Here is a 27,612-nt window from a genome sequence, read left to right as displayed (position 1 = left end):
CATAATAGTTCATTGTTCGTTTCTGAAAAAGGGACGATCCCTAAATTGAGCGTGAATAAGAAGCTAAGAAATGCGGAAGCGTCGCGTTTTTAAGGTGGAACGGATAGCGTCAATAAGAAGCTGCGAATAAGAAGCTGAATTCAGCCTCGTCTTTGAGAGCTGGTTATGTAGTCTTAATGGACCGCATTTCGGTCACTATAATATTTATTCCGTTGTCTGACAACAGAAACAGTAAAACATATTAATTAAAACAGTTTTATTGAGAATTTGGCTGCATTTAAATGCAGTACGTGAGCACAGGGAGGCAAGACAATACGACGCACTGACGTCATGAATATGCTAATTAGCGTATAACTTCATCTAGCGACATTTAGCGACTTTTCAGGCGGGGTTTAGCTACTTTCCATTGAAAGAAGTTGGCAACACTGGGAAAGTCTCAAAAATACACACACAAATCCAAGGCGATTCACATTCACAGCCCATGATAAACTCGTGAATTTTAAACATTCAAAAATGTTGTACACAGTTGTACAATTGTGAATTGGCACGTGAATTATTTCTCATGCATGTGAATTGGGTTACGCATGTGTGCATTGCGTCTTTTGCGTGAATTATTATTGAGATTATTATGGCTCCATACAATCATAGCAATGACTCGAGGCATGATTTAACGGATTCACTCGCTTAAATTTAACATTAGCGTTTGTCATTCCTGAAACGGTATACGTGGACGTTTGGTCCTCTTAGACAAACAAAACTTTTCTCCAAATTGTGAATGGATTATGTAGAGAAACCGAGCGAAGGGCGCTCTCCTTAGGGCACAGTACAGTTGACCGGAAATGACTGCGCTGGCTTATCTAAAACCAGGAAGTAATCGTGCATATGGTCAATTGTTTTTCACCATAGGATGCTAAAACCAAACTATCTATTTTAAAAGAGAACTGTGAAAGTTACAATTTAGTTACATAAAGTTATAAATTACTTAATAAAATAGGCCTAAATAAAAGTAAATAAAGTAAGAAAGTAAATACCAATAATACCAAATATTATAATGACATATCAATGGTTAGCACACTGAAATGATCTACAAAACAAAGTTTGAGTGTTAAATGGTTGATTAGTTGTAGAAAAAGAATAACCAGAGCAATTTCAACAGAGTACCACTGCCTTGCAAGAATTAGCTATAATAAAATAATGTGTGTATGAATAATGACAGTGATGATGATGATGAAGATCAAAGACACACACTGACCTCCAGATAGAGTTTCTGCCCTGGAGGATGACGCCAGTAAAGAGTGTTGGTCTGAGAGCATTCAGCTGCAACCATTGTTCCTGATCCTCCACCCCAGCACATTACGCTCCGTCATACTCATCATCAGACCAGACTACGCACAACACACGTATGCAAATTCACAGCATGCTTCATCAAATCTACCTTCAAAATCTTCTTAAACAAACACACAGCGGGCTGACCTGTATGTTAAGTCGTCCTCTGTGAGGACCAAGCCCAACGCTCAAATACGAGGATGACTCCAACTGATCATCAGAGACTTTCAGAGACTCCAAACCCAGCGGTGGACGGTCTGATAGATTGAGATTGAGACAAACAAATTTAAGACTGATCAAGGGTTACTTAGGCTTGAGAGGAGCCTGACAGTGTTTAGAAGCTTTATTTTTTAAATGTTTAGGGAACTATTTTCTCTCTCTCCAAAGGGTTTTATATGGTTCTCTTTTGAAATTACGTCAAGAAGTAACATCTTATTCTGGTGGGAATGCAGGAATGCTGAGCCAGCAAATGTCCCATTGATTCACGGTTATTGGCTGATGAATCAGCATCATGTTTGTTGCTTAAGCATTCCTGTATTCCCACAAATTCTTGACCTAGTTATCCCTTAAGTATACAACCTGATATTAAACAGATGTGATCAGAAAAAAAAACCTTCTGCAACACAAAAAGTAAAATGTTATGCATTATACATAATGAATGACATGCATTAAGTGAATGCATGTGCTGAACAGATACCTAATACTAATGTACTGAATAGACACCAGCGATATAAATAATATTAATATATTGGAATAAATAGTATATAATGAATAGTGACTAAATATTACTAAATATTAGACAACTTAACCTCAGTTTACCCAAAACGGGTGACTTTCTTTCTTCTGAAGAACACAAAATAAAATGTTTTGAAGAATACTGGTAACCAAACTGTTTTGTACAAAAAAAACAAGAAAGAAAACGGAGACATTTCTCTATCTCTAAATATCTTCTTTTAGAAAAAAAATCACTGAACTGTCACTTACAAACATGATCTGTTTAGAAGAAGGCCATAGACAGACATTTTAAGGCATGTTATAACGGCGCGCCATACAGGACATTTAAAGAAAATTGTTCTGAATTTACTTCCCTCACTCTCAGACAGATCATGAACTCGCCTGGTTTTGCTCCTTGGGTCTCTTTGTTCATCTCTTCTCCATCTTCACTGGTATTCCTCTGTGCCTGAGTGTGGTCTTCATCGGGTTTTGCTGTGTCCAAACTTTCAGTAACATTCCCAGCCAGATTTAATATTGACTTTAAATCATTAGATTCAGATCTGGTAACATTATTATTAACTGTCTGATTTTCAGATTTATAAAGAAAGTATTATTGCAGCACAAACGTGTACTCTTTGCATAAGCATTTTCCTTCTCCAATAACCTATATTCGTGTCCAAGACTCCAAGCAGTATTTAAAAGTCAGATATTGGAAGAACGCCCCGTAACATAACACCAGACCCCCGCTACTACCGTATATTGTAGAATAGACGCCGTGCAGACTGGGATTGTGTTGTCAAGAGAAGTATTAACCCTATAAAGCCTGTTGTATCATATTGACACATACATTTCTAAGGCCTTTAAATTACTAACACGATCAAACTTTGTAAAAACACCATTGTACACAATTTTCTACTCGCCCTCTGATTGACAGTTCATACTTTTTTTTTAAAGTAAAAATAACTGTATTAATTAATTATTATTTATTTAATCACGTTACAATTTAACACATGCCAAATAACTAAAAAATTTTAGTCATCATGTTGCATTGCATTACATATTTTGACCCCTACAATTGAAAATGAAAGAGCTTTGATTATAACACTTTTTAAATATCATAATATTGATATAAATCATAAATATTGTTATGATTTTTGGGAGATGAGTGACAACTGACAATTATATGGATAAGTCTGATCCTGTTAAAAAAAGTCTCAGTATCAGAAATTCGTCTTACTATTTTCTCATATAAGTTTTAAACTGCCTATTTTTGCACTTTGAGCCTCTTAATAATACTGATTTATTATTCTTCCCACTATATCATACTACATGGGTCATAAAATAATATTCAACAAAAAAACATATGCAAACTAAAATAAATAGGCCTAGCATATATGCCTAAAGGTTTATAAAACTTCTCCATTAAATAAATAAATAAATAAATAAATAAATCTGACTGTTTTCGTATATCAGGTTTTACAGGGTTAACAGAAAATTAACACTTTCTCTAAGCTCATCCATCCAGTCAGTGGTATCATGAAAACATGCAAGATTTTCCTTGCATAACTATTTTTTAAAAAGGTGTAGGCTATGTAAAACAGCAAATTTGCAAAAACAAACAGACATACTAACAAACAAATAAATAAATAAATAAATAGTATTTTTTGTGATATTGTAAGAATTTAAATCAGTCTACTTTTTACTCGTATGTTTTTCTTCTTCTGCTGAATACTGTTGACTGTGTCTTTTGATTTTGGCGCTCAATCTAAACGCCTCTAGTGGTCGTTTCCGTGAACTACAACACTCGCTCCTCCTACCTACAGATGGCGGCTCCCCACAAACGCAACCGCACTTTCATCATGGAGTGTATCAAATACATTTCTACAATGGCTGGTACGCATCTCATATCATTTTGTTATAATGTTTATATATACGTTTGACTCTTTTCTGAACTAAACGGACGCGTATGGTAAAGTCACCGCCACTCACGCGGTTTGACAGCTAGTAAATTTTGATTTACTAGTGTAACTTTACTTGCAAAATGTACTATGTATAACGTTACATAACATTTAGTCAGAATTGATCAAGTAAACGCTCTTTTGTAAAGTTAGAGTTTTCTTTGGAGAGCTTGTTTTCAGTTGATTGTGTAGTCGGTAAAGCCTCGTGCTTGAAGAGCATCTTATGACTGGCAGCGTCTTCCGATAGACGGCCGGCTTTTTGTGTAATTGACTGTTTACGGAAGGATTTGTCATAAAACATCAAGCACTTCGGCTAAAACAGCCTAGTTCGATGACTTGAACTGTTGCCAACATGCCAGTAGTTTCGTTTCTCAAGACTAGCTTCTTTTCCCGCCCATACACATTTCAGTTACAAAGTACAAATAATGAATGTCATAAGTCAATACAAATGAGAGGGATGCGCTGAAAGTAGGTATTTCCTTTTCTCCATTTCTTTTCCAAGACCAATGGCTAAAGTTTTCTCCATTGTTTTTCTTTTACAGACACACACCCACCTGATGGAAAAACTGGAAGCATGTAGCACAGGTCTGTTGTCATCCGTTACTGTCATTTATTTCTATAAAAATACTGTAATATGTGGTGTGTATTGTAATGGCACAGACTTCTCAAAACAGGATTTGGTTATCTAAACAAATGATATTTTGCATGCGCACATGTAAGTTCAGTTGGTTTAACACTTGATTCATGCATCTCACTTTGTTCAGATCACTCAGAAGACATTTAAAGACGCCTGTCTGTGTTTCTTCACTATAAAATGTCAAGTTTCCTCAAGCAGCACATCACCTCTATGGGTGAGATTATATGTGGTATATACTGTACAGGGATGCTTGGTGTGTTGGGCCGCTGTTGATCTGCTTGTGGGCTTGCCGTGCGGTATGGCACAATGGTAATACTGGATACATTGGCTTGCAGATTTTTCCTCCTGTTTTCTAGACTTAAGGCTGGAATACATTGCATGGCGATTGCACGTAAATTACAATAAACTAGCCATCATACAATAAATGACTGACAGATGAAAACAATGTGTTCTAAAATCAGACCAAAAAAAAACAAACATGTTTGATCCTCCGACTGGATCGAATCATAGTCTGAAACTGCAAATCGGATTCTGTGCCCATCATACACTGTGATTTTCTGCAAAGTCAGTCAACTCCAATTGCCCAAAATCTGCAGACTGGCTCTGACTTTTGGCAACTATCCACGACTCCATCAGACTGCAGATCGGGACAAAAATCTGTGCACAAGTTGTCTAGTATATTCCAGCCAACTGATGTCAATGCTCTTTCATATTTGCATGTCAGTCTGATTTGTGCCAGCTAACAATCTTAATAAGCATGCAGTACACTAACATTTAATACAGGTTTGCGAGGTGATTCAGCTGCCATGATGAAATAAAGAGGTTGCTTTTGCACTTCTTGTCTGAATGTCTGACAATGTGTTTGCTTTATTTTAAGTGCAAGAATTCATTCCGCTTGGTGCTCCGCGACGTGACAGTAGTGTAGCTGCCACACCACATCCTGTGTCAGGTAGTCCACATATTGAACCTTCTGAGAAGACTCCAAAACTCTTGAACCCACTGCCTAATTGCATCCAGCCCACCAAAAACCATGAGCTGGAGCAGAGGGACCAGTCCACTTCAGCTGCACTCAAAGCCTCCAACAAGAGACCAGAACAGGACAGTATTCTCAATCGGAAAGTTGGTGTGAAAAAACTACAACTGAGTAATGGCAACATTAACTCCAGGAAGAATGGCTCTCTCAATCCCATGGTTAAAAAGGACATCCTGCAGAGGACCAGTTCTTACAACAGAAACAAAGAACTTTCTTATGCTCTCAGTAAGGAGCTGAATGAAAACTTGAGGGTAAATGCAACTCTTAATTTTTTCTTAATGCATTTTAAAGTTATTATCCACATTTCTAAGAGTATTGTAATGCAGGGATTCCCAAACATTTTTTTTTTCAGCCAAATTGAATTAAATCCTTAAACAAATTGTGTTTTATTCTGTGCAATAGCAAGATATAACAGTTGAAATACTTTAGAGCGGAGCATAAATAGAAAATAATTTAATGCAAAAATTGCCATAACTTTTAATATTTAATTAATTTCCATGACTGAATAAATAATTGCTGTACCTCCTGAGATTTAAGTTAATATTTCAATAATTTAACAACACATTTGCATGTCCACAATTTTCTGATTTCTGGTTAATGGTCAAAATGACATGCAGGTAAACAAACTAAATATTTTAAATCAATAGTCTTTTATTTTGATTGTTTTTATTTTGAAATTATTTATTTATTATTATTATTTTTTAATTTTATGATTTATTTAATTATTAGCTTTTCATCAACTCACGAACCCCCTGCAGTTCCCTTAGCATGGGAAACCCTGTATTACTCAATACTCATACTTTACATTGGCTTATCTGTTCACTGTTTTTTTCTGGTGATTAACTTGGCTTTGGCGGTCATGGAAAATATTATGGAATTATAAAATGGGGTTTTCCAGGATGTAAAGTCACTGAAAGTAATAAAATCTTAAAATCTTGAATTTTTTTTTTTTGCATTGAATTGATAGATTTTTTCCCTATTTATGCTAAGATCTAAATGTTTTATCAGTAATATCTTGCTATTGTGTATAGTAAATCTTTTCATTGTGATGTCCAATTTGTGAGCTTTTAAGATTGTTATTTTCTGTGAATCGATCAAATGGGTTCTCAGATAAATCTAAATGATTCATTAATGCATCTGTCATAATCAAAGATGATTTTTTTAAATGACTGGAAAGGCCAAAGTACTGGAATTTAATTACTCCAAAAATGTGGGAACCCTGTCATTTAGATTTTGTTACATAATTGTTATAGCTTGTGGTTGGTGTTTGTTTATTGTATTCTAACTTCATAATCCTCTGATGTTCTGTGTTCAGCTTGGAGGAGGTTTGTTTCAGTCAGATGCTGTGAAGGTCCAGAGACATTCTCTTCTTTATACACCTCACTCCAGGCGTAACCCTGAGAGTAGTAGTTCCTGCTTATTCCAGCAGAGACCTAAAGCAGCAGTTAACACAGGGGAGAGGATCATCCACCATCCTGATCAGAAAAAATATAGACTGGAGAATAGAGACCACAAAACCTCCTATTGTAGCGACATGTCCGTACAGAAGGTACAGGTCAAGCGCTATATTTTTGTTGAATAATTTTATGTATGATTTCCACCTTTTTTCAAGTGACTATGGATGTCAAACATGTTTTCACGTATTTTCATTGATTGTTTTATAGGAATTAAGCACCCCTCACCACAAAACTAATCCAGGTAAGAATTATTACCCTTTGTTGTACTACTGATCTTGCCCAGCTTTTTATTTCGTAACTTTTAAAACTAAGCCGTTTCTCTTTCTATATCAAATACAACTTTTTGCCAACAGAGGGCAGGATGTCCCTGGGTGTAAAGAGAAAGAGGGAGGGTAGTACAGTAAATGAGAAGGAAATGAAACGCTCATGTGCTGATTTCCAACCCACTACCAGCTCTTCCATTATAAACTCGCCTAAGTTCGTCAAACGTCCTTTCGTGAAGGGCAGCAATGAGTCTGAGATAACTATAAAGGAGAAACAGCCCCCTAAAATGCTTCCTGCTGCACCAAACAGCAACAACAAACCCAGACTTCCGCCTTCCCTCCCCAGGCAGCTGTTTAAACCATGTAAGGACTCAAACACAGCAAGCGACAAACCTAACTCATTTCAACTCATTAAATCACCCACGACTGCAGAGCCAAAAGACGCTATGGTGGCACATGCCAACAAAAATCCCAAAGCTCCACCCAGCCAACCGCATTTGCGCAAAGTCTCTCCGAAGTCGAGCACAACTTTCGACAGCATCGAGACACCACTTTTTACACCAGGCTGTTGCTTACCGTCGCCCAAAACTCATAATAAAAAAGCAAATGCTGAGAGAGAAACTTGCACACAAACAAGCCCCTATTCCAACCATAAGGAGAGTGTTAAAATTGTCTCGTCCCCCCATCATCCTGATCTAAGATCACCCAGCTTTGCAGAACAAGCCGGTTCACGTAAGATGGAAACGGATGAAAGAACGCAGTTGCAAGTGGAGCAGTCACGCAGCCCCAAGGCTATCATGCCTGCCCCAGCTGTGTCGGTGAATGTAGAAGGATCAAGAAAACAGAAGTGCTGCCCCCAGTGGAAAGATCCCTTAGATATTGAGTTGGGAGACGACTCCGGCGATGAGCTGAGAGAGTACTGCAATGTCAGTCTGAGCAGCAGCAGCAGTGGTCATGAAGATGAGCCGCTGCCATCTCTGGAGAAGCTGATGAGTCGGAGAGACCATGTGCCTGTTACTCCCGAAAAATATGCTTTTTCAGAGCCCAACACACCTGTCTCAAAAGCAGCAGTAAGTTTAAGGATGTTCAGAAAACATGTCATGAACTCATGTGTCATTAATCAGTCTTTGACATGCCTGATTTTCACAAACACCTCTGTTTTTTTTTTTTAATTTATCTGTATTAGCCCGAGGCAGTGAAAACCAAAGCCGTTAGTTATAGAAATACACTGGAGCAGATGCTGCAAGAGAAGGAACAATATCAGAGGTTGGTCTGAAAACCTCATTTGTTTTTTTCCCCCAACTTGATTCTCAGCATGTCTCATTTTGTGCTTGGCAGCCCTTGGTTTGTTGTAGTGCTTTGGATATCAGTGATTGAGAGGTCAAAATCTCAATGTAGACAGCTTTCATTAGTGGTGTTTACCAAAGCAGGCATGGCTATTAAAAGAATAATTCACCTAAAAATTAAAATTCTGTCATCATTTACTCACACTCATGTTGTTCCAAACCTATAACACAGATGACGTTTTTTTTAATGAAATCTGAGAGTTTTCTGTCCCTCCTTTGAAAGTCCACACAAAAATTTTGACGCTCGTAGAGATCATAAAAATAATCCAAGAGTCAAGATTGCTTTATATTAAGAACAGATGTAATATAGACATTTAAATCTGTATATAAATATATATAAACACTGATCAACACACATACAAAGAAAATCGTTTGAGCATTCGTTTACCATATTTGATCTTCATTTGTGCTTTGATAATGGAACAACATTATGATCAGTCAATGATGACAGAATTTTCCGTTTTGAGTGAGCTATTCCTTTAAATCAGCCTTTATATTGCTTACATTTAGGATTATTGACTTTTTGTAAGTATTAGCTGTATAGACTACAGACATGAATGAGAACTCAAATTGTGTCTTGAGGAAAGGTCTACTGATACTTTTCTAAGGTATCAAACTAATAATTTTTGCCTGACAGACAATAAAATGGCAGAAAAATGTCAGTAATTAGGTCATACATAAGGTGGACTCTTTTGACTTCAAACAGTAAGCAACTTGCCAGACATACTAGAACAGTGGTTCTCAACCTTTTGGACTCCAAGGCCCTCCTGTGTCTGTGACAATATTTGAAGGCCAATATTCGGAGCTCTGGTTGAGAATTGCTGACCTAGAAACCAATAGTAATGTGCTGAAAACCACCAGCTGCAATACTTGTTTACTTCAGAAAATTTAAAATTGTAGTTCTAATTCACCCTGACAGTAACATTTTGGGTGTGTAAAATTGACAGATTGTTGTTTATTCCGACTGTCAGTTTCACAGACCTGTGATTATGCCATGGCAGAATTTGTTGAGACAGCTGCATTTTGCCTGCAGTCTCACCCTGATAAATGTCTAATAATTACTTGACACACTTTGTTTTTCATTTGACTACACAGGTCAAAAGAGTTGGAGAGACAGTTACTTGAGTCATGTGAAGAGGATCTGCTGAATCTAGATGAGAATGAGAACAGTGAAAGTAAAGTGGAAGACATCTCACTTGAGCAAAGGTATTTTGTCCATACTGGCTTAATAGCTGGCTTCATTCTCATCATTTGTTTTTAAAAAAAATCCAAACTATATTGAAGTCTTTTGGTGTTTTAAAGTAGATTATGGCAGTCAATTTAAATAAGTGTTTTGAGTTTGAATATATGTGCATAAATGTAGTTTGAATATATGTGCATAAATGTAGTTTGAATATATATGCTACTTCGTCTTATGTAGAATTTTGACAGTCTCATGAAAATGTATCATTAATCTGAAAAAAAAAATGGTTTACTTTTTTTTTAGGGAATTTTTGCAAAGGTTCTCTGTCGCCTCATGTGCCATCAGGGACATCCACCCAGGAGAGGAAGTATTCCTGCCTGCTAGGTTTGGTCGACTCTTCAACCACCAGACGCTGGACCTGAGGAAGATTACTGTGACTCCACATAACAAATCACAACAAATCCTCTTTCAGTAAGACTGCCAACATAAGTAATTTTTAGTTTTCTCTAAACTTCAGTTTTTGCTTATGGTAAAAGGTGTTTAAATATTATGTCGTGTCAAAATGTGCTAATTTTTTAAAAGTGGGAAAGAAACAAACAAATTGATTTAATCCTTCCATTTTAGTAATAGATGATACCTGTCTGATGACACCTTGAACCCAATATCAAATGTAGTATCACAGCAAGTTCACTTCTCAAAGAATGAGTAAAATAGGAGATGCATCCGTGATTATTTCTGTTATGTTCATTTGCAATTGGGCTTGGTGTTTTTTGTTATTAGTATACTTTGTTGCACTTTGCAATATGAGCGTTTTGTTTTTGTCCTCTATAGGTCCCGTACTGAGCATGTGCTGTCTCTGATCAGTGCTGGCTTGTTGAGGAAAGCCTACTTTTCTTTCCCTTGTCAGCCTGAGGTTACACGCTGGCTTTTCCAGGTAAAACCACCCTCTTTCCTCATATTTTCTGTCCTGCAAAACACTGTGTGCTTAGTCAGTAACACATGGATGTACTTTACAGTGGGCCAAAAAATATGTACAATTAATCTACACTTAAAAATATATGAATGCTACATGGTTTGAGATTTTGTTATCTAATGCAGTGCTCTTTTTGGGGTCACTGTATGTGTAATCTCATGTTGATCTCATCTGTTGATCAGTTTTTATTTTGAGTTGTATTAAGTAATATATGCATTTTTAGCATTTCTTTTGTATTGTTATATGGTTGTATTGAAGTTTTAGGTTCACTGTTCCTATGATATTTGTTTGACTCGTTGCGTTTTGTTCACACCATCTTATATTCTCTCATGGGAAACCTGTATACCCTTGGGACATTTATGTTTAAACCTGTCAAAACTTATACACTACAATTGGATTATTTTTATGAGAGCTTATGCTTTTAGTACCCCAACATGCATACAACTTTGCAGACTCAACTAATATGGTCCAATAGCCAAAATTTACGTACAGCTAATAACTATAATGCTTTTTCAGATGATGTCAGTTTACCCAAACCCAATTATTTCCTCACACATCATGCAGTCCTTGCAAACCATTGCTCTGTCTGCTGCTCAACACATAGGTATGCTTGAAAGACCTCATAATGGCCAAATATGCTGTTCCTGTACAACCGATAAAGCACTAAAATTGACTGTTGTGTTATAGTTGAACACCAGAGCCAAAGTTTTAAAGTGTGGGTACCCTCTGTACGGGACATCACCCTGGTTTTCCTGAACATGGGGGCATCATTCATCAGTCTGTTCCCTCTTGAGGCTCTGCAACCCCCTTTTACTGAGGGAGACCTTTTGTGAGTTTTTTACCTCTCAGTCTGCAGCATTATACTTCTGTACTAGTCATATGTTTTTGTCATTCAGCATATTTGACATAAGCCATGATTATACCAACAGCTTCATAAAAATGCTAAGTTGGTATTTTAATGCATATGTATGTGTTGGCAGAGAGAGCTTTCAGCCAGAAGAAACCAGCCAAGACCGAGTGATATCTGGCATGAAAGACAATGGCACATTACCAATACATAATTTGGAGAGTGTTCTCAAGGTAAGCTGAGTATTTTAAGAATGTGTTTGTCATGTATTGAGTAGTAGGGGATTTTTCATTTGTTTAACGATAATTTTGCTTTAAACGCAATAGTAAGTGTCAATCTAATTTACGCCTGTATTTTTGTCTTCATTTGTTCAGTACCTCTCCCTGTGTACTGCATTGTGTCCAAGAGCGTACACTGATGAGGAACTGCTCTTGCTTCTGTCTGTGGTGTGTAGAATTGGACTGGAGACTCATTTTCAGCTGCTGCCAACTGGACACTTAAGCATCCTGCTCCAGAATCTGCTTAAAAATATCACACACTGGGATGTACAGGTCAGAAAGAGTGTGTTTAATATTCATATTGCCCAAAAATGAACATTCTGTCATCATTTACTTGCTCTCATGCCATTCCAAACAATTATCAGTATCAGTGTTTTCATACAATGAAAAATAAGTGCATTCGTCTTTTGTGCTCCACAGTTAAAACAGAAAATGATTTTTATTTTTAGGTGGACTACCCGTTAAATATTAGTTTATCATCTTCTCACATTTAACACAGATTTCCCTTTTTTTCTGTGTAGATATCTAAAGCTTGTCAGACCCTGACTGATTTGTCAGAAGATCATCACAACCTCAGGAGACTCATTTATCTTCTTCCAGATAGCAGTTGTGGAAAGTAAGTGAAAACCTGTAATGTAATATAAATATTTATTGTACTACATTTATTTTATTTTTTTTTTACTTTTAAGTGCTTTCTGTAATTGTTCATCTGCTATTTATTTAACAGGCAATTAAAACGACACCTGAGTGTATCTATCATCTCAAAACTTTTGAATCACACCTGCACTTATAAGCCCTCAGGGACAGAGTTTAAGGTGAGAATAATCCATAGAATATTAGCGGCTTTTCAGTGTTTAGACAGTTTAGCACTATAGATGCTTTAACGGTTTTGATGAGTGCAATTATGCAGGTGTATCATCCACAGACTACGCTTGGCTGGCCAAGCTTTTGTCAAACTACTTTCATTTTTGAAGATATGCACAAAATTAATCTTTGTTTCTATGACTATTTTTCCAGCTGTCTGAGCTGACACCTTTCCTACATCAAATGCGTCCCTCGTCCCTACTGAAAGGCCTCAGGTCTGCAAGGAGAGCAGAAGATTGTGATGCCAATCTAGACCAACAAGTAAGCAAAAAGTCGTCTGAGGGCTGAGAGCTATTGGATCATTACTTTTTTAATATCCAAGAGTGATACAGTAAAACCACTTGTTTGAGTTTAATAAGCTGATAAATGATCTTCTTTCATACAGGCATATTATCTCTGCTACAGCCTTTTGACTTTGACAAATGAAGCCTCCAATTTTGAGTTTTTACCTTCAGCTCAGAGAGTAAGTGTTCAAGTTCTGTTTTTATATGATTGTATAATAAGGGAGGAAATCTTCACAATTTGATTACATTCCAATTCCAAAACTGTTCTCAATGTATCTTAATTGTCATTGTTATGTGTTTTTTATGTTTGGTCCGACATATGCTTTTTCATCCAGTAGAATTATTGATGATGGACTTAGAAATTAGAATTTTGTGAATCGATTCAGAAGAATCGAGATGCTCTGTGAATAGATTTTACAGTGTAGATATAAAGGAACAGTGTTAATGAATCAGTCACAGAAAGACCCTGTCACGCTCACCCTCGGGGACCAATTATGAACATAACTAATTTTACTCTTTAGAAAGCAGTACTTGTGTGAATTGAAGCGAGGGATGATTTTACTGACTAGAAGCATGTTGATTTTTTTTTTTTCTTTAATGAGAGGAACCATAATTTTAACAAAACAGTCACTGTTACTAATTAGGTTTACATTTTTTTAAATTAAAGTATAGTAAAAATTGTTAAATAATATCAACTACATGAACACAAGGAATAATGATATATTATAATTTTTGTTTTTAAATGCACTAAAATTATTAAGTAAGTTATGGTCATTATGGCAAAATAAACCCAACAAGACTTGTCAGGTCTTGTATCATCCCAAAGGGGCTTATTTCGTGATAAAGACTGACGGACTGTCCATTATCTTACAACTGCTTGCCAAACAATTAATATATAATAAACAAATCTTTGAATCGATTTTTGAATCAAACTTACCCATTTCTTATGTTGTTTTTGCTATGTTAAATCCCAAGTACACAACAAAAGCTTGCTGCGACAGGTCTTAATTTATTCCCTCAATATTGTATGAATAAAGTAAGGCACATCTGACTGTGCCTTAGTCTTTGTCTTGTCAGTATTGTTTTATATCACAATTGTATTACTTAATTAGACTAACTTGAGCCCTCTTTCACTGCCAGAAGGATCTGCAGAGTCTTTCTTCTCAGCTGGAGAAGCACATTAAGTGTGACATAAGGGAGAGTGAGAAAATGCTGTATAGGAGCAAGGTGAAGAGCAGCTTCATTCTGTTCTCTGAGAATTCCTCATTCTGTTTATATCAAAAGAGATCCAGATTTTTATTGACTGTGATTGGCTTTTCTTCTGTAGGTGAAAGACTTTGTGGCAAGGATATACACCAAGTGGCAGGCGCTTCTAACACGAACAAGGCCTCAGGAGGTAATGTGAAAGAATACAGTCAACTGAAGAATACTGTTAACTGATGCTGATAAAAGCTGTTGTCACTTTTGGCTGGCTGTGAAGGCCACATTTTGTATACAAGTGTTTTCGCAATTTAAGCAGCATGAGTCCATGTCATAACTAGAGCCCGACCGATATGTTTTTTTTGGGTGCCAATACCGATACCAATATTAGGGAGTAAAAAGGGCAGATATCGATATAACGGTCGATATTCTTTGTGTATATTATATTACAGTACCAGTCAAAAGTTTGGACACTTTCCCATTCGTGTGTCCGAACTTTTGACTGGTATATAAAATACAGTATATACATAAACAGAATATATATACATAAACACATTTTTTGCAATGATCACTCAGATGTGGTGATCAAACACTTATAATGACGTGACATATATACGTAATGGAGGCAGGGCATTTAACAATTTAACAATAAACTTTATTATCCAAAATGAGTCTGACATCAGTGCACTGAACAGTAAAGTTGAAGTAACAGGCATTTAACAAACTTTATTATCCAAAATGAGTCTGACATCAGTGCACTGAACAGTAAAGTTGAAGTTTATTCAACTTAATTTAAATTCAATTCCATTCAACTTTATTTAATTGAAGTTTATTTCACTTCTGGACATTCATTCACGGATTTGCGCTACTGTCTTCACACACAGATGAAACTTACTAGAGAAGTGTGAAGTGTGACATAATATACCTCTGTAAATAAATACAATTTAAATTCACGTCTCGCGCACTTTAATGCCCTTTGAATGTAACGTGTACGTTCCCTTGGAACTAGAATCATGGCGGAATATCATGTGAAGTCCACTTCGCAGGGCACTTACTGTCGAATAAGACTGCTTGAATGCTTGAACAAGAGACCTCCTTACTGAAGTGAAAGTGTTGGCTGGTGTCACTATCTCGCGAACGCGGCGGTGTCCCTTCAGCTCAAGGAGCCCTCTCGAACGCTACCCTCTGTGCGTCGATAGCCCCCCAGGATTGCCAGATCGGTCGGCGCCCGACCGTGAATTTAACCGCCCGTAACTCCCGGACCCCGGGGGCAATCGACATGGGGGTGGTCTCATTCGAAAGGGGGCCTCGAGACGTTTTAGTGGTATTCCATACACATAAAGGGATAGTTCACCCAAAAATAAAAATTTGATGTTTATCTGCTTACCCCCAGGGCATCCAAGATGTAGGTGACTTTGTTTCTTCAGTAGAACACAAACAAAGATTTTTAACTCAAACCGTTGCAGTCTGTCAGTCTTATAATGGAAGTGAATGGGAATCTTAAACCCTGCGGCTCGTGACGATACATTGATGTGTAAAGACACGAAACGATCGGTCTGTGCAAGAAGCTGAACAGTATTTATATCATTTTTTTTTTTACCTCTGATGCACTGCAATGTCTGAACTGTTCTGAACTGTCCTGAACGCGTCCCTCGACAGCCGGTGCATGACATTTATGGTGGATTGCAGACTTATAAGTGCATTACCTTACACATCAATGTATCGTCACGAGCCGCAGGGTTTAATTTGGTTTTGTTTGTGTATGTTTTTTTGACTCTCAAAGCCGTGATTCCCATTCACTTTCATTATAAGACTGACAGACTGCAACTGTTTGAGTTAAAAATCTTCATTTGTGTTCTACTGAAGAAACAAAGTCACCTACATCTTGGATACCCTGGGGGTAAGCAGATAAATATCAAATTTTAATTTTTGGGTGAACTATCTGTCAGGGTTCTGTCACTTCGGTCTAGTGTTATTCATGGTTTTGTGACAGAGCCCTGACACTCCCGCCATGTCGTTGTTTTCATGTGAGCTCTCGTCTGTGTGTCCTGTTTCATGTTGGAGTGTGGTGTTCTGATCCCGGCACTTATGTCTTGTTGAGTTTCGGTTTCGTGTCGGGGTCCGGACACTCGCGCTCCATGTTCTGTCTTGTTGTGGGAGCGTGCGGTCTCGAGTTCGCTCGGCCGTGCGCTCTTCTGTCCACGTGTGTTGTGTTTTGTGTAGCACGTGGTTTGTGTTCAGCCACGTGCTTTTCTTGTTGTCTTGTGTTGTTGTTGCACACAGCTCATGTTTTCATGTCCTGTTTTGTCTTGTGCTGTGTAGCACGCAACTTGGTTTTTGCTGGCTGCGTGCTGTCTTGTCTTGTGTGAACACGCGTCTTATGAGTTTTCTCATTAGCTGCGTGTTCGTGTCTAGTTTTGTTCAAGCACATGGCTTGTGATTGCTTTTCTGGCCATGTGCTTGTGTTTGTTTTGTGTGAGCACATGGCATATTTCTTTGTTTCCTGTGTACAATGTGCTCTCATGTCAATTGTCTTGACCCCACCCATCTTGTTACCTGATTATTGGTTAATTTGCCCCACATGTGTTCCCTCGTTACCCTCCTCATTTGCTCCCTATTTATTCTCCTTGTGTTTGCAGTCCCGTGCTAGTTCGTCATTGTATCACCATTGAATGTATCCTGTCGTGTCGTGTCGTGTCCTGTCCTGATCCTGCCTTGCCAGCCTGTTTTTCCACCACGGGGTAGTTTTTTTTAGTTTGTTCTGTTTTATTTTACTATTAAAAGCCCATTACTCTGCACTACTGAATCCTCACCTCATCCCTTCATCCCCAAACCTGACAGTACGAACTGGCCAATAGAGGACTCAGCAGAACAATGGGCATCTTCCTGTTCCCATCTCCCTGCCCCTCCACTCATCAAATAGCTGCTCAACGCAGGAGGCTCCTTTCTCTTTGGCAAGGGGGAGCCAGTGTGAAGGATTTTGCGTACCAGTTCCTGTTTGTAGCAGAGGGACTCAACATCAGTGATGCAGAGCTCAAGGACATCTTTAACACCAGCCTTAATGAGCCCGTCCATGCTTGGGAGATGGGAATGCTGGGGACACTGTCCTTCTGGCAGTTTGTGAGGTATGTCTACCACCGTGGAGAAGAGGGTGGCCTTCCTCCTCTTGGCCCTCCTCCCATTCTCCTCACAAACTACCTAGTCCCCAGCCCTCCTATGACCCGCCAATGGAGGAGGAGGAAGAACAGGTCCGCCTCATCTGCCCCCATTACTGTAGAGGTTGAACCTGCCGCAGCGCCCCCAGAGGCGCCTGATATTGCTGCAACACCCCTAGAAACGCCTGATGAGGCTGCAGTGCCCCCTGTGGTGGCTGAAGATGCTGCAGCACTCCCAGAGGCAGCTGAGAAGGCTGCAGTGCCCCCAGAGGTGGCTGAAAATGCTGCAGTACCCCCAGAGGTGGTAAGTTCCGTGCCACCGCCTCGCCCTCACAAGCGCAGGAGATGGTGGACTCCTGTCGCTTCCCCTAATCTGGGGGTCCAGGAGGACCTGACGCTTGTGGTCCCAGAGCCCCCAAGTGTAGTAGTCCCAGAGCTCCCTGTTATGGCCATGGAGGCGGTCCCTGAGGAGCCCACTGTTCCTGTCCTGTTGCGGTTGAAGAGGCTGCCCTCTCCTTGTACGTTGCTGCTGTTATGTGTGTCTGGGCTGCATACACTGTTCAGCTGGCTTCCTCCAGTCCTGTTGGGGCTCCAGAGGCCGTTCCAGAGCCCGCTCCCGGCCCGGAGGTTGTTCCAGAGCCACCCATTTTCCCAGTCAGCCCTGCCATGGCCAAGAGGGCTGTCTTCACCTTCTATGTTTTGGCCGTTCTGCGTGCCTGGAAAATGCACACGTGTTCCTCTGACTATGGACAAGTCTGCCAGCCAGAGCCTTCTGCGGACATGGAGGCCATCACAGAGCAGTATATTTTCCCAGTCATGACCACAGAGGCTGTCCCAGAGTCTGCTCCAGCCCGGGGCCTCCAGAGTTCACTTCTAAGCCCTGGAACTACTTCAAAATGACTCTTGTGCCTAATCTGAAGGCCAGCCAGACCCATGCCCACTACAACTCCCCTTGGGACTGTCACCTTCATGGTATTTCCCTTCATCACCCTGATTCCAGTTATGCCCAGAGGTGGCTGAAAATGCTGCAGTACCCCCAGAGGTGGTAAGTTCCGTGCCACCGCCTCGCCCTCACAAGCGCAGGAGATGGTGGACTCCTGTCGCTTCCCCTAATCTGGGGGTCCAGGAGGACCTGACGCCGGTGGTCCCAGAGCCCCCAAGTGTAGTAGTCCCAGAGCTCCCTGTTATGGCCATGGAGGCGGTCCCTGAGGAGCCCACTGTTCCTGTCCTGTTGCGGTTGAAGAGGCTGCCCTCTCCTTGTACGTTGCTGCTGTTATGTGTGTCTGGGCTGCATACACTGTTCAGCTGGCTTCCTCCAGTCCTGTTGGTGCTCCAGAGGCCGTTCCAGAGCCCGCTCCCGGCCCGGAGGTTGTTCCAGAGCCACCCATTTTCCCAGTCAGTCCTGCCATGGCCAAGAGGGCTGTCTTCACCTTCTATGTTTTGGCCGTTCTGCGTGCCTGGAAAATGCACACGTGTTCCTCTGACTATGGACAAGTCTGCCAGCCAGAGCCTTCTGCGGACATGGAGGCCATCACAGAGCAGTATATTTTCCCAGTCATGACCACAGAGGCTGTCCCAGAGTCTGCTCCAGCCCGGGGCCTCCAGAGTTCACTTCTAAGCCATGGAACTACTTCAAAATGACTCTTGTGCCTAATCTGAAGGCCAGCCAGACCCATGCCCACTACAACTCCCCTTGGGACTGTCACCTTCATGGTATTTCCCTTCATCACCCTGATTCCAGTTATGCCAGAGTTTGATCTGCCTGTCCTGTCCAAGCTCCTTGCCCTGCCGGCTCCATCCAGACTCCTTGCTCTTCCGACTTCGCCCAAGCTCCTTGCCCTGCTGGCTCCGCTCAAGCTCCATGTCCTTCCGGCTCCGCCCTGGCCTCCTGCCAGGACTGCAGAGGTGCTTGAGCCCGCCTGGTTCGACCCACCGGCCCTGCCCTGGTCATCCGCCAGGGTTCCTGTACTGCCGGAGCCTCCCTGGTCCGTCCCTTCGGTCCCACCCTGGCCTTCAGCAAGGACTCCGGAACTGCTGGAGCCTCCCTGGTTCATCCCTCTGGCTCTGCCCTGGCCTCCTGCCAGGACTCCTGAACTGCCTGAGCCTCCCTGGCTCAGCCCTCCCGCCCCTCCCTGGTCCCTTCAATGACTGTCTGGGCTTTCCTGTTGGCTGGCTTGGCTCCCCTCCCTCCCTCCATCCCTCCCCTCTTTGTCTCTGTGTTTTGATTCCCCTGTCTTGTGTTGTCTATTGTTGTGTGTCGGTCTTGTGTTGTCATATTTGTTCTGGTCTTGTGCTGTCATGTTCCGGTCTTGTTTTTGGGTGTTCCTCATTCGGGACGCCAGGTGGCGTGCGTCCCTTTTGAAGGGGGATAGTGTGAGGGTTCTGTCACTTCGGTCTAGTGTTATTCATGGTTTTGTTACAGAGCCCTGACACTTCCGTCATGTCGTTGTTTGCATGTGAGCGCGCGGCTTCGAGAGTGCTCGAGCCGTGCGCTCTCATCTGTGTGTCCTGTTTCATGTTGGAACGTGGTGTTCTGATCCCGGCACTTATGTCTTGTTGAGTTTCGGTTTCGTGTCGGGGTCTGGACACTCGCGCTACATGTTCTGTCTTGTTGTGGGAGCGTGCGATCTCGAGTTCGCTCGGCCGTGCGCTCTTCTGTCCACGTGTGTTGCGTTTTGTGTAGCACGCGGTTTGTGTTCAGCCACGTGCTTTTCTTGTTGTCTTGTGTTGTTGCACACAGCTCATGTTATCGGTTGCGTGCTTTTCATGTCCTGTTTTGTCTTGTGCTGTGTAGCACGCAGCTTGGTTTTCGCTGGCTGCGGGCTGTCTTGTCTTGTGTGAACACGCGGCTTATGAGTTTTCTCATTAGCTGCGTGTTCATGTCTTGTTTTGTTCAAGCACATGGCTTGTGATTGCTTTTCTGGCCATGTGCTTGTTTGTTTTGTGTGAGCACATGGCATATTTCTTTGTTTCCTGTCCTGATCCTGCCTTGCCTTGCCAACCTGTTTTTCCCCCACGGGGTAGTTATTTTTGTTTGTTTTGTTTTATTTTACTATTAAAAGCCCATTACTCTGCACTACTGAGTCCTCGCCTCATCCCTTCATCCCCAACCCTGACAGTATCCCTTTAAGCTTTAAAGCGTTTCATCCAGGTCGCTAGTAGCAAACAATGGAGCGCGCTCTGCTGGACAAATTATGTAATTACACCATTTACAAACATTTTATCTGCGTTTTATGTTCTGTAAAAAAAAATTCATATTGGCGGCATATTCGCCGATACCAATATATCTGCGACAGGCTCATATCGGCCGATAAAATCGGCAAAACGATATATCGGTCGGGCTCTAGTCATAACCTCTTCATTTAAAGGAAAGTATTGTGATTGAAAGTTCACAGGTAGAGTCTGTATGAAGAATTAGTGGTATTTTTTGATCATACAAGAATATTTTGTTTCATTGATGTGTCTTTTTATAAAAGTCATGCATTGCAATAAAAAGTATGACCTAACCTGATGAGTATATTTTTATGTAACACAAAAGGAATTTTATGAATTAAGGAATTTTTACTCTTAGCTTAAAAAAAAGCTTTCAAAAGCACCATAAATGTATCATAAAAGTGGTACATATGATTTCTGCACTATTTTTCTGAGTCTTATGATAGCTTTGTTTTTTGTTGTTCATTGAAAATCTTGACGTGTTTAATGAATCCGTTGATCAAACCCCATTCTGAGCGATTTGTTCATTGCATCTTGGTGATGTTTTGCTATATCTCTCATGAACATAAGCCGGAGCTAATGTCAAGATATTCAGTGAAAAGACATGTTGCAAAAGCTGCAAATGCAATGGTGAAGTGTCTGGTGCAAAACGCAATGCTTTTTAAAAAGTAAAAAGTTCAACTATTTTCTCCTTGGAATATAGTTTTCATATGTACTACTTTTATCATACTGTAAACGGCATGGAAAAGTAGCCAAATGTCATTCTAACAAATTTCTCCTTTTGTGTTCCATTAAAAGGTTAATACTTGAGTTTTAGAGGACCAATTCACAATATTAACTAGTTTCTTATTAGCATGCATATTATTAGCATATTGGCTGTTTATTAGTACTTATAAAGCACATATTAATGCCTTATTCTGCATGACCATATTTTAGATCCCTTAATCCTACCCCATATCTAAACTTTACAACTACCTTTCTAACTATTAATAAGCAGCAAATTAGGAGTTTGAGGCAAAAGTTGTGGCTAATAGTAAGAATTGGTCCCCAAACTAAAGTGTGACCCATGAAAGTCAGTCATACGGGTTTGAAACATGAGTGTGAGTAAGTGATGACAGATTTTTCATTATTGGGTGGACTCTGCTTCAGTAGGCCTGTTGTGTAATTCACAGGGAAAGCTGTATGATTACTGGAAGCCCCCACCAGAGGATGAGGTGTCCAGCTGTCCTCAAGGCAATTCAGAAAGTGCAGAAGAAACTCTGACCGCAGAGTGGAGCGGTGCAGAGTCAGATAAAGATGCTGAGAGCAAAGAGGAAGATTGTGAGGAACCTCAGCCTCTGGAGAGTGAGGTGAAGACCGAACGGGATGATGAAGATTGTGTGGAAGACATGAGTGATGTAGCGGAGAAAAATTATGAGCCAAAGCAACAGATGATGGAACCTGAGGATAGAAAGTTTGAACCAATATCTGATGAAGAGCTCTTAGAAACTCATGAAGACTCAGGGTGTGAGGAACCTCAGCCTCTGGAGAGTAAGGAGAAGATTAGACGAGATGATGAAGATTGTGTGGAGGATATCAGTGATGTAGAGGAGAAAAATGATGAGCCAAAGCAACAGATGATGGAGCTAGAGGACGATAGAAAGTTTGAACCAATATCTGATGAAGAGCTCTTAGAAACTCACGAAGACTCAGAGTGTCAGGAATATGATGATCTCATGAACAGAGAGGAGGATCTTCTAAAAGATGAAGAGCCTCATGAGTAAAACAGAAAGTACATACCTGTAGAAGAAATCACTGAGACGTTAGATAAGCTCGAGGACTTGTTAGAGAAAAACAAAGCTGTTAGAGATGAAAGAGGAAATGAAGGAAGGGGTTTGAGAGGGATGGGTTTGGAGGCGTCTGCGAAAGAAAAGAAATATTCTCAGGTCATTTTGAGAGAATTTTACACCGCACCTTTGCTATCATCCATGCATAAATACTGTGTGGGGTTTTGTGCTTTTATTAATTGTTATAGGATCTTTCAGTAACACACATCATGCATGTAGTTGTTTACATCTTGTTTATAATATATTCTGTGTATGTGTTTTGCATTTACCAGTTGTCCTTAATTTGTTTTTACAAGATTCTTCTTTAAGATATGGGATGTCTTATCGAATGTTTGGCCTCCGTTTCTCTGAAAATGAGACCATGAGAACATATTTTTATGTCCATACATTTCATTAGTTATTACTTGTATTATCTATATGGTTAATGTGCACACTGATAGTTTTCAAGATCTACTCTTTATGCTGCTGTCTAATCTATTCAATTTTTTTACTTTGCCAAAAATCTGGGGCATCTTTATGCAGAAAATATTACTATAACGGCAAAAGCAAGGGCTTAAATAATTGTCAACTTTTTATGTGGGTTCTAAGGATGTTTAAGCATCTCAGTAGGTTTGAGTACAGAGTGAATATAGTGTATTTTTATTATTTTGTTGTTAGCAATCCAGTCTTCCTCAAAAAAGACAAAATTCAGAGTGATGTTTGTCATAAGGATTCTTTAAAAACTGATTTATATATTTCTTAAAAAAAATAGTGTGAGATAAAATCCTTTGGCTATTTTTATGAAAATAAATACTTGTTCTAATAAAAAGGTCTTTGTGTTTCCACTCACACTCCAGACTAGCCTGGTCTTACAAGTGTTTACATCATAATCTTACACTGTTCTTGTCTTCCAAATGGTGGTGGTAATGGAGCAATATGTACGATTTTAAAAAAGAACGCCTTTTGCATGCATATTCAGAAATGTGTTTTTCGTATTGAGCATTAGTCTATTCCTATTCGGATCTCCATTCTGCTATCAGCATATTTAACAATGAACAGATTGCATGTTTTAACAGTGCTCTTTGTTTATAATCATAATTGTGTAAGTGTGCTTTTTCCAATAGATAGCGAAGGAATGCGGTAGCCCAAATATTTCCCAGGAGCTCAGATGTTTTTTTTCCAGTAATGCCGTCCGTCAGCGGCGTGTTTGCTGTTGGAGCGCATTGTTTGAGATGGAGAAGTGGCGCAGGAGGGCGTACAGTACCTGTGTCGAGGCTCACACACAGCACAGCGACTATCACAGCTGAGTTCATTCCGCGTCTGCGCTCTGTCTCACGTTACTTGGCTTTACACTAACTGCTAGACGACTTTTCTGCGTTTTTGGGCGATTTGTGACGAAAGACATTTCAGTAAGTAGACTACTTTGATACTGTACACGTTTTCTTATTTTTGTGATATTTGTTGTCAGTGCACGTCTGTATCTTAATAATGAGCATCGCACGAAATATTAAGTTCTCTGACAGTTCGGTATGAACAAGTCTCTTTTGCATACTGTTGAGTGAAGACAACATCCTTTAGACGACAAGAAAAAGCTTTAATATAATTAAAATGAAATTATAATTTTGCACAGACGAAACCTCAACGTATATGGCAAGCCGGTTAAACATTTATTCCTTAAAAAGAACTGTTTTTGTTACTAGTACTTTTGAATAATTACAAAGTAAACGAGTAGAATTATTTTGTGTTTTACTAGTATCTATTAAATTTTAGTTGTGTATATTAATTAGTAACTAATACAAGTAGCCTAACTATTCTCTTTTAATTGATGATAATCTTTCTTTTCTTTTTTTGGTAAATATTCAAATATTTGCTTAAATATCTGTTCTAGTATTCTTGGTACTAATTGAAAAATAATTATTTATAAACTAGTGTGTATTCCAGTTGTTACTTTTGGGATAGATTACAGTAACTAAGAAATACGTAATGGTACATAATAAATAGTTACTACCAATAAAACTAAAATAAGTGCCAGCAACAATTAGAATAGTCAATGTCTGAACCACAAATTTGCTATTTGTTACCAATAAATGGAATAGTAATTTGTCACTATTAGAATAGTAACTAGTGACTAGTATTTTAAGTACTAGCAAATAGGCAGAAGTAACTAAAGAATGCATACTACAAGTGAAACTATAGTACTCACCAGCAAAACATTCTAGCTGGAAGTGAAATGTTACACTAGTAACATAAAAATAGGTGCTAGTTCATTTTAAGGAAATACATTTTAGAATGGCTTGCCATACAAAATATAATCTTTCTTTTTCCTGTCAAAGAGCAGTTCATTGGAAGTTAACCATTAAACTGTGTGAAAGGCCATGACTGATAGATATTTTAGGCTATTTATTGATACGTGATGTGGAAGAGTATCAGAAAGACTGTGGACACGTCTGCGTTTGATCAGATTAATGCGCCGAGTATTAGTCAAACCTGACAGTGAGAATTTACAGGGCAGTTTTTCCTGGCACAAACACATTTAACCGTCCAAGTAAGATGACATCTGGGAGAGGAAAGTCTTTGAGTGATACACCAGTAACAGAAATGTGCCCGGCAGTAGTCTAACACAAATTGAAATGTCTAATAATTGTTTCATAAATAATAGCTTATTGATGCATAATTCTGAAAGCCTTATTTAGCTTTTCTGAATTGTTGCTGATGTTATGCTATCTTATAATATACAAAAATATTAAAACTATAAATTACAAGATATATGCTCTTTCACTGGCCTCAACAAAGTTTAATGCTGCTCTTATGCTGCATCATAGACACAAAGCAGCATCAGAGCTGCATTTAATACTATAGGGGCGAAGCTGCATTTTCTACTATGACATCTATGTGATATTGTGTCTTTAAACAGAATTTGGAGCCGAGTTGCTCAGTTGTGTAAAGATTCCTTTGTTGCATCCTGCCATATGATTTTTCTGCTCTATCTACTGCTTGCTTTTATAGTTCAGCAAAATCTCATTTTATTCTCAACTGAAAAAAAGACAGTCCCTCATGTGATTTAGCATCCGGTCATTGACTCAGTGTACAATCGGCTACTCTCATTGCTTATCCTCAAGGTCCTATGTATGCAAGAATGACATTTTTGTGAAAGACGGCTTTCATAATTAAGCAGTTCTCATTTATAAGCCAAACACTGATTTAGCTGTTACACTGATATCTTAAACTAACCATAGTGGTATCTATGCAAAGTTATTTATTTACTTTGTTCATTGCCTTGTGGTGGAATATTGATGGATCCGGTTTCATTGATGATGAACTAGATGGCGGATGTGCTGTTGAATTTCCGTGGAAGATTATTAGGCTGATTTGTCTAGACTCTCAAAAAGCCTTGAACTGATACTCTGTTCTTGAATGCTATTTATTCCAGGTTTTATAGATGTTTAAATGCCAAAATTCTACTTGTGGTCCTCCTTCATTCACAAACTCTGCAGGTCCTTAATGCATGGAATATAGCATATCACTGTCATTCAATTACATCCATGAAATCATGATATAAAGTTAGTGTGCTTGTCAGTGTCGCTCTCTCTTTTGAGGCGACTGACCCTTAAACTCACATGTAAATGTGCTCAAAGTGACTGACAGCTGGTTAAAGATGCATGAAGGGTCTCATGCAGTCACTGTTCAGCTGAGCTGCATGCAGAAACAGAGCTATCGTTTTCTCTCTGCAGCTGCTCAATTCTTGTCACTTGATTCTGTCCATCCTACAGTCTGATACCATGAATCCTGTTGTACAGCTCAACACTTTATTTTTAAATCAACTTGCAGCTGATCTTCCATTGTCTGGAACTGGCTTTAGTCCATCTCTACCGCTCTGAAAGCAGAATAAGAAATAGCAGTGTGTGTTTGAGTGATCTCTGATGTGACCACGCAGCATAAGACCACTGTGCTGATCTGGAGCTGTCGCTGTAGGCTACAGTGACCGCCAATTGATATGCTTTCATTTGCTTTCTTGGTGTTAGTGCTAAGAGATTTTCCACTGGGAAGATTTGGCCTCTCATGTGTCTGACCTATTCTTTCTTTCTTTATAGTTCTCATTCTCTCTAGGACATCTGAATTGGCTGAATAATAATACCGCTGATGGTTGTGTAGTTATTATCCTGTAATGGATTTCTTTCATAAACCTCTTACACTTAAACTGGATTCTAGTTGTGCACCAAACTATTACTCAATCCGCTCTGTTCTCTGAGCAGTTCAGCAGAAAAGTTATTTGATTCCTGAAACTTTCGGTGATATTTAATACCAGATTCTGTCATATCTGCTAATGCTTTGTTGACATAAAACTTCTTCAGGGGCTGCACAGACCTTTCAAAGCATATTTTAGTGATGAGATATCTCTCATATTAAAACCAATAAAGCTTTTTCGTCTGTGATTAAATTTGTCAAAGTGATTTGAGCAGCATGTTAAGTGCAAAAAGAAAGAATCATAAACAGTAAGGTCTAGAAGTGCTGAAAGAATTTTATTATGTAAAATTAAGAAATATGACAGATTTGCAAAATTTTTGGTCACTAATCAAATGAAAAAAAATGTGACGCTGACTGTCATTGTGACATTTTATTGATTTTCTAAATTATATTACAATATGTAAACTAATTAATGTATTTGTATAATATACACTATACACTACAATTCTAATTGATTGACAATTCAAAATTAATACTTCTATTAAAGGGGTCATATGATGCGATTTCATTTTTTCCTTTCTCTTTAGAGTGTTACAAGCTCTTGGTGCATAAAGAAGATCTGTAAAGTTGCAAAGACTAAAGTCTCAAATCCAAAGAGATATTCTTTATAAAAGTTAAGAGTTAGCCACACCTACCTAAAACGGCTCGTTCGAACACGCCCCCACATACAGTGGGGCAAAAAAGTATTTAGTCAGCCACCAATTGTGCAAGTTCTCCCACTTAAAAAGATGAGAGAGGCCTGTAATTTTCATCATAGGTATACCTCAACTATGAGAGACAAAATGAGAAAAAAAAATCCAGAAAATCACATTGTAGGATTTTTAAAGAATT

General features: G+C 39.3%; 2 protein-coding genes across 2 annotated transcripts in view; both read left to right on the top strand.

The window, feature by feature from the left end:
- The first annotated feature begins 3,836 nt into the window (after positions 1–3,836).
- Positions 3,837–23,335, top strand: LOC107733696 (SMC5-SMC6 complex localization factor protein 2-like). The gene is made up of 22 exons (XM_016545431.1): positions 3,837–3,933; positions 4,541–4,583; positions 4,763–4,849; positions 5,513–5,919; positions 6,984–7,217; positions 7,333–7,366; positions 7,479–8,458; positions 8,575–8,654; positions 9,830–9,940; positions 10,221–10,388; positions 10,749–10,851; positions 11,407–11,494; positions 11,578–11,719; positions 11,871–11,970; positions 12,112–12,288; positions 12,537–12,631; positions 12,743–12,830; positions 13,033–13,140; positions 13,265–13,342; positions 14,304–14,390; positions 14,491–14,559; positions 21,904–23,335. The coding sequence occupies exons 3-22, from the start codon at positions 4,813–4,815 to the stop codon at positions 22,492–22,494; spliced, it is 3,777 nt and encodes a 1,258-aa protein (XP_016400917.1). The 5' UTR covers positions 3,837–3,933; positions 4,541–4,583; positions 4,763–4,812; the 3' UTR covers positions 22,495–23,335.
- Positions 23,336–23,789: 454 nt separating this feature from the next.
- The window catches only part of LOC107733683 (semaphorin-4G-like), a 39,060-nt gene continuing 35,237 nt past the window's right edge, over positions 23,790–27,612 (top strand). The window contains exon 1 of the mRNA XM_016545414.1: positions 23,790–23,945. The gene's annotated coding sequence lies outside the window, so the exon portion shown is untranslated. The remainder of the gene's footprint in view (positions 23,946–27,612) is intronic.

The sequence above is a fragment of the Sinocyclocheilus rhinocerous genome, unplaced genomic scaffold, assembly GCF_001515625.1.
Source record: "Sinocyclocheilus rhinocerous isolate Xijiao unplaced genomic scaffold, SAMN03320098_v1.1 scaffold789, whole genome shotgun sequence".
Taxonomy (NCBI): domain Eukaryota; kingdom Metazoa; phylum Chordata; class Actinopteri; order Cypriniformes; family Cyprinidae; genus Sinocyclocheilus; species Sinocyclocheilus rhinocerous.
Note: the sequence above shows the minus strand (reverse complement) of the source record. Positions and strands in the feature narration are given on the sequence as shown.

What these genes read in the sequence shown, in the direction of transcription:
- LOC107733696 (XM_016545431.1), top strand. Translation starts at nt 4,813, where the DNA reads ATGTCAAGTTTCCTCAAGCAGCACATCACCTCTATGG. An exon ending in AGCTGAATGAAAACTTGAGG is followed by an intron (nt 5,920 to 6,983) that starts GTAAATGCAACT and finishes TTCTGTGTTCAG; the next exon opens with CTTGGAGGAGGTTTGTTTCA. An exon ending in CACGAACAAGGCCTCAGGAG is followed by an intron (nt 14,560 to 21,903) that starts GTAATGTGAAAG and finishes TGTAATTCACAG; the next exon opens with GGAAAGCTGTATGATTACTG.